We start from the raw sequence: 7,500 nt of genomic DNA, 5'->3' as shown, positions 1-7,500 counted from the left end.
GAATTAATATCTTAAATCTGCAATGTGGATTAGCTTCTTTATTGGTCTGTTATCATCTTAGCATCAAAATTGCCAGCGATGAATCTTAATTGTGTTATCTATATTTGTTTGCTTATTATAAAAGATATTCAATGAATCCAGAAGTGGACATTTAAAAAACTGCAAAATAGCACAAAGGACCATCTTCAGGAATATGCATAGATTTATGAATGGGATGCAGTTCTTATCTTAGGACTGATTTTCATATAAAGTTTGGATCTTTGGCATGTCAGGTTGTTTTAATGTTGTTCAGCAGAAGCCCATAAATACTGCAAATTATAATCTCATCATTCCATAGATCTAGTTAATGCTGCAATCTTGTCTTTTATAATTTAGCACTCTGTGCTTATTTCCACTTTTATTAAAACATTCCACAATATTGTTTCTTTCATTGATATAACCTTGAAGAAAAAGACAATCCTGTAGTTCATGTAGAATATAGGTAATCACTTCAATAGGCCAGGAAATATAAATGTAGATGCTACATAGTGAGTTCAATGTTTTTCAGATGCACATTTCATGGAAGCTGCTAGAGGTCAAATCTTGTAGTAAATACTGCTTTTATTTTTCAACTAGGCTTCTTAAAAAGAAACTTGCTGAAACTTGTATTATTAGAATGTAATAATGCACGTCTGTGATACTGGCAATTTTATAATAAGGTTGCATTAATAAAACACCAATACTGTCTGACTAATTTGATGTTATTACAGGACTTATTGTTAACAAATATATAAATATGTACAGAATCTTGCTACAAACTATTTCGCTGTCTTTTGTAACAAGATACAATAGGAATCTTTACACAGCATGGAATTGTTACCTTCATGGGGGCAACTCTGGCTTGGTTTGTGCTTGTGGGACTTTACCAGCATTAACTATATTTACTAAACATCTCACTCCATGGGTCAATGGTTCCAGACCACACTGTACCTGGAATGAATGCCTTACTTCGGATATCTGTCAGTACAAGGCATGGGTTAGTACAGTGCAGTACTGGCAAACCATGACTACGATAGCTAGCAGGTATCTTGCATATCTCAAATTCCTTTCAAATATGAATGAATCTACTTCAACATGATATACCACAATGATTCTTAAAAAGAGACTGCCCATACATACAGTGAGTGCATATGAAGACTCTTATCCCCCAGTGCCGGTAGTCTGCCCCCACACACATCACAGCTGTAATCTCTTGCCCCTGTGTTACCTCAGTTGAGAAACTACTCAATTTCTCTTTAATATTTCCAAGTACTGCTGCAACTTGAGGGGACCACACTCCCCCCCAAAAAAATAAAAAATAGACCGACCACAAACTCGGCCGAGTTTTCTGTTCAGCGATCCATGGTGTTTACTTGTCAGTACTTATGGGATGTCTAATACTGAGTGTGCACTTTAGGAGCAGATAGTTACTGAAGAATGAAGACAATTATGATGGCTGAGCACCGGAAATCACAAAGACTGATTGTGGACCCAGCCTTACTAGCCTCACACTGCCATTTTGCCCTGACTAGATGATATATAGTTTACTTCCTCACCCACTGCTTTTCTTAACTATTCCCCACCTCAACATTCTAATGAGTTAACATAGTTCTCTTATTTATATTATCACAAATCAGGCATAGCTTTAAAAGCAAGAATTGTAATCATGAAACGCGACCCAGTCTAATTTATATCAAGAACATCTTCCTGGAAATTATATCATGCAAGCCTGGGTGACGGTCAGTTCTGAGTGGCATCTCCCTTCACAAAGGCCTTCAGACCACCTAGAGTAATGGGTAGTAAAGAACCACTTTATTGATCCCAAGTCTGCATGAAACTGTGATAGAACACTGAAGTTGTATACAAGGAATTAGCATACACTGAATAAATATAAACAAAAAGCTGCACACTTTGTGACGATGCCTGGCAGACATTTGCTGTAACAGCAGCAACTGGACACAAACTTTAATATACAATTAGTTCACATGTTATGGCTCGTTGGAATGCTCATTACACTAGGCACTTTCAGATTGAACTCCTAAAAGGTAATAACCAATTTATAGATAGCACATAATCATGTATAACCATTTCTTATCTCTTTATATAACCATGACCAAAGAACCTATATATCAGAAGAGAAAGAGAGAGAGAGAGAGAGAGAGAAAAAAAAACAAAAAAAAAAACAGTGAACCATTATTGGGAGGAAATGCTTTGACTAATTAGACAAATAAGAACCTGTTATCAAGATACTAAAGAAAACCTAAACTTTCTTCATTTTGAAGTTATCATATAATCAATAGCTGTACTATACCTAAATTTTAATGTCAGCTAAAGATGATTATTATTTATTTTGAGCAACTGCATCAAACTTAACCTACCATTTAATGTAAACTGTAAATTGTACACGAGCCTACTGTAAACTGAGCGTAGCAACAACTACATACTCTAAAAATTTAGAATGACTCAATTTTCTTTTCTAATCATAATACATCTTTGTTCAAATGGAGAATTTGTTGAAGTATAGGTACTGAGTTTGGCTTACTATTATTTTTTTTTGTTTTTTGTTTTTTTTTTAATCTTCAAATCTACATATTTTGAACATTCCTCAAGTTAAGCTAAAGGTCAAATATATTGAATATGAACTACAAAACATGACTTTTCTATAAAAACTATTCAAGATCCATGACATAACTTATTTGGGGGGTAATAAGAAATGCTAAAAACCTAGAGCAACAAAAATTCCTCTAGTGGAAAACTGTACACTTTGTTACCCACCAAAGTTCAGTGTATTATTAGTAGCAAAATATAGACGAAATTCACTGCAAAACTATTATCATCAATGAAGTGTCATACAAACTTAAACATGGATTAACTGTGTTGAAAATCTAAACGAACATCATATAGAGATCAGGTTCCTTATATATCACCTCTCTTGGAAATACTTCAATATATTAAATTATTTATAGTGATTAGTAACTATATAGTCTATGACATAATGCTCATACAATTATCAAATTTATAGAGGTGGATAAATTACCTATAAGTTGTATCGTCTTTTTTGTCCTACCAAGAAAGCAAAACTTTTTTTTTCTTTTTTTCTTTTTTTTTTTTTTACAGAAACAAACCTCAACAGCTAAATGCTCTTTTTTAAGTACTGTTTGATGTTCTCTTTGTAAATAACCCTTGGATTTGTTTTTTCACCATTTTAAAAGGAAACTCTATGTATCTAAATCTCTACAAAATAAGCAATAACTGTTCATCATGTCAAATGAGTTTATGCTTCTTCCATACAAAATAGCTTGTTGAAAATCCTGTGAATGTAAAGTGTTTCACTGCATTTTCTACAACCACTAGTGGAAAGAAGTAAAATAACTGCCAAAGTTCATCTACCCAAGGAAGATCTAGTGACTTAAAGGCTTAGAAACATCTTTCACGAGTTGTAGAAAATTACTTTTATGAAATTTGGATACTACTTTTTTTTTTTTTCTTGACACAAAATATATTTCATACTTGTTGGCTTTTGATCAAAGACAACACCCTTACCTATCTTCAAAATTCTCTCCTGAAATGTTGTTGAAAAGTCTCTTAGTAATCGTAATCCCTCTATGCTAAAAAATAAAAGAAAAAGTCACTTCTTGCTAAATTTTGTGAAGAAAATTCTAATACAGCATCAACATACAAGTTTTCATTTTCACAGCCAGATAACACTCTCTTGGCAGAGAATTAATTGCTCTATTACCCTAGATTGTCACTCACATTTCCATGCTCGTCTCCCAATAAACTACAGATACCAAATGAACTAAGCAAATATGCCTTGCAGTTGTTCTAACACTGGGCACTGTCACAGAGCTCGAAAGTAGCAAAACTGTCTTTGGCAGTGTTACAATATTTCTGTTTAATCTTCCCTAATTTTTCTCTTTAATATGCAAACAAATAAACAAACAAAAATATGTATGTCTGAAATATGGGTTCAGCAAAAAAAAAAAAAATTATAAAAAATAAAATATTTTTGGCAGATGTGGAAAAATATGTTTTAAAAAAAAGTAAAAAAAAAAAAAAATTAAAAAAAGAAAGAAAGAATAAAAAAAAAAAAAAAGCAAGAGTCAGAAGCCACAACAAATCTTGGGTTTATATGTGATAAGGGCTCCTATGTGGCCAGGTCTTGCACCCACTCAAAAATGGGATGATTTGCTTTCCTCTAGGAGTGGTGCTGGTCATACGAGAAGGAGAATGTGTGACGGTAGGCGAGCCTGGGTGGTGGCGTGGGCGGGTGCTCATTGGGTTCAGCTGCAGTGTCATTCATGCTGCTTCCTGGTAATGCTGTGGAAAATTTTAACCCATTTTAAATCTGGTGAAAGTGTGGGATTTGGATGTGTAATTATAGTGTATGCAACAAATACATAGGACTGACTGTACAGAGATACTATAATATTAATAGTGATTCAATTACAAATTTAAAGTAACATAACGCACTAATAGCATTAATACTACTAATAAATTCATATTAATAAAATCAAATAAAACAAATACTTTTTAAATTAACCCAATTACTCTGGATTTATGTACTGTCCCCTGTAGTTTTTTTGTGAATTTTGTTACATACAGATGGCTCCACATGTGCTTAGCAACCAGAGTCTATCAGTAGGCTCTAGTGACTGCACTTGATTTCCCCATTCCTTGAATTTGCAGAAAAGTGTATTTATCTTACTGTTGTTATTCTTACTGATATTATGATTATTAGATTGTTATTAAAATATTAATAACATTAAAAAAACAATAAAATCATACAAACAAAGCTTTCCAAAAATCAAGGAAAAGGGTAAACAGGTGAGACAGGTAGGATTAATAACTGACTGCCTGGTGACTCAGCACTTATAGTTATCATAAAGTCAGTTTCTTGGCCCATCAATTCACCTGTTTACCCTACTCCTTGAATTTTCATAACAAATATTATTATGGTACTGTTCAAAACATTAAAGTAATAATATCAAAAATATAATCATAGTATTAAAAATAACTTTTTTACCACCAATTCAAGGAATGGTGTAAATAGGCAAGGTCATGTTGGCCTAATAAATAACTTCTTTGTGACTATTTGCATGTATACTCATCTATGTGTAAAAAAAATTAACATAACAAAATTACAGTGAACTTATGATAGTGACCAATAAAATCTTCCTTTCCCCAAAATTCAATAAATGGGGTAAACAAGTGAGATGTAGCTGGCCTTGTTGTTGACTCCATTGTGACTCAATCAAATGAGGAGACATTTGCATGTAAATCAAATAAACAGAACCAAGACAAAATGGGCAGCACATGTACCTGGCATCAAAGGGGTACAACAGTGTAACTAAAGAACCCATTGACATCATGGAACAAAATTGACAGTACTGGATGTTTCCCTGTCCCAGAAGGTCATTTACCTGCTTGAGGTCCATTTGTATGTCTCCTTGCCATAGGCGTAGGCGACGAAAGGTCCACTGAGTTGTTGCGCCTGTGAGGAGGGGGGTCTAGGTGGTACTGCTGGACAGGGGGTGGTGGGGCAAGCAGGGAAGGTGGACTGGGCCGGTGATGGTGGCCATGATGATGATGTGATGGATGATGATGGAGGTTGACATTACAGAGGGAATGTCCCGATGGAGCATGGTGATGGTGCGTGGGGCCATGCTGAAGGCCCCCTGAGGAAGTCATGCGGGGCAGGGTGGCCGTGCGTGGGGGGATGGGGGGCGGGGAGACGTCTCTTGGAGGCAACTCTGGGGCATCTTGGGCCTGTTTCACCTGAAAGGCAAACACATATATCTAAATATTCCCAGTGTACCCTCAAAATAATTAGTATAAGTATAAATCATCAATATGAAGTAGTAAAACAAGCAACATCATTATTTTGTTTGTTTGTCAAGGAGTTTATTGAAGAAAATTTTCTTTAGATGTCAACACAAAACTTTCTGCATAATAATTGAACATTACCTCCTGAAGATTCACACATTAATACCCAAACTGAAAAAAGGCAAGTTGACCTACCTTTGGAGAAGTATCTCCAACAGATGGTTCTCTCTTTCGCACTCGAGGCGGCAATGGTGGAGGTAGTGCTTGAGGTGATGCTGGCGGTGGTGGGGGATGTGGATTTGATGGTGGCAGAGGGTGTCTGCTGGGGGGCAGCCCTGCACCTCCTGGGTACCCACTGTGATTCCCACTGCGATGTTCTAAGGAGCTGCCTCCTATTGCATCTACAGGATAAGACAATACTTGAGCACTTATGGTGTAAACCTTAACCAGTGCCAAAAACTGTCTAGCAAGTGTTTTTAAGTGAAGCTAAATTATCTTGCAGACCATTTTCTACATAGATTGTACTTCTGATGAATCCTTTACTTACATGCAATATCCTTGCTGGGACCTGATTCACCCATTAAAATCCTATCAACAGGTCCCTAGACTATAGGCAAAATACCTCTTTTTTAACAATCCATCAGTAACTTTTAAAATTGACACTGATGACAAGCCAAGAAAATAAATATCAACAAAAAGCCATTCGCCTGCATTCCTTAAATTTAATTAACAGATGAGTAGACTGAAAGGCTGTTTTTCTATATACTTGTCCAAAAACTCCAAATAAGTATTCACATTAAATAAATAAATATTTAATATTTCTTAGTAACAACACTATGCATACAGGAACAGCCTCATGAAGAACACCATTTCAATCAAATAAAGATTATCTACACTTACAACAGTTACTGAAGACATAAATATTAAGGAATTTTCCAAGAAAAGCTACACCAGTTCCCATTTGCACTGAGCAACCAAATGTCACTTCACCAACTATTGCAGTAGATACAGATTGAATCTCATTCAGTTTCATAACCAAAGCAAACCAAACGCTTCACTGCTGCCTGCCCAGAGGATGAGCTTACAATATTACAACAATATGGACTTTATTTTTGTTAATAACTCATACTGATTCACTGGTTCCTAATGAAAAAAAATATGAAGCTTCAATGATATTCTACTCATAATCAAATCATAGCAGTAGCTTTTATTAATGACTAATGAAACACTGTATTTGCTTTTACTAAAGCATGGGCAAAATGCTGGATTTCATTTCTGAGTTCCAAGAAATAAATCTGCTTCCTTGCTATTTTACTGAAATATTACATTATATTTACTTTGTTAGCATGAACTAAAGGAACTGTAATGAAATACATGTTGTTCCTTGAGAAAATCAATAAAATCAATTCCAAAATATGGATGATGATAATGTCTTCATTAATTTCTTTTTTTAAATGTCCTCCAAAAGCAGGGATGTATTTTATTCAATATGGTATTTATGTAAAGCAATGGTATGGTTGCCATCACATTACACAATATTTCAAATGAACCCAAATTTTACTTACTTCCAGGGCCAATCTCCACCGGCGCAAAGATGGAATTGTCGGCGACCGTGTGTGGTGGAGGAGTACATGGTGTCGATGGCGTGGGGGGCGT

At 35.2% G+C, this 7,500-nt stretch overlaps 2 protein-coding genes across 2 annotated transcripts in view; one reads left to right on the top strand and one right to left on the bottom strand.

Annotated features, from left to right (window-relative positions):
* Window positions 1–418, top strand: part of LOC125032670 (NF-kappa-B inhibitor-interacting Ras-like protein 2) — an 11,605-nt gene extending 11,187 nt beyond the window's left edge. Inside the window, exon 4 of the mRNA XM_047623921.1 lies at window positions 1–418. This exon is cut by the window's left edge and continues 1,781 nt beyond it. The gene's annotated coding sequence lies outside the window, so the exon portion shown is untranslated.
* Window positions 419–721: 303 nt separating this feature from the next.
* The window catches only part of LOC125032811 (son of sevenless homolog 2-like), an 88,459-nt gene continuing 81,680 nt past the window's right edge, over window positions 722–7,500 (bottom strand). The window contains exons 25-28 of the mRNA XM_047624196.1: window positions 7,410–7,499; window positions 6,040–6,245; window positions 5,442–5,796; window positions 722–4,338 (exon numbers count right to left, since the gene is read on the bottom strand). Of these exons, the coding sequence (XP_047480152.1) occupies window positions 4,217–4,338; window positions 5,442–5,796; window positions 6,040–6,245; window positions 7,410–7,499 (773 nt within the window). The 3' untranslated portion in view covers window positions 722–4,216. The remainder of the gene's footprint in view (window positions 4,339–5,441; window positions 5,797–6,039; window positions 6,246–7,409; window position 7,500) is intronic.

The sequence above is a fragment of the Penaeus chinensis genome, chromosome 15, assembly GCF_019202785.1.
Source record: "Penaeus chinensis breed Huanghai No. 1 chromosome 15, ASM1920278v2, whole genome shotgun sequence".
Lineage (NCBI taxonomy): Eukaryota > Metazoa > Arthropoda > Malacostraca > Decapoda > Penaeidae > Penaeus > Penaeus chinensis.
This window is presented reverse-complemented; position numbering and strand designations above follow the sequence as displayed.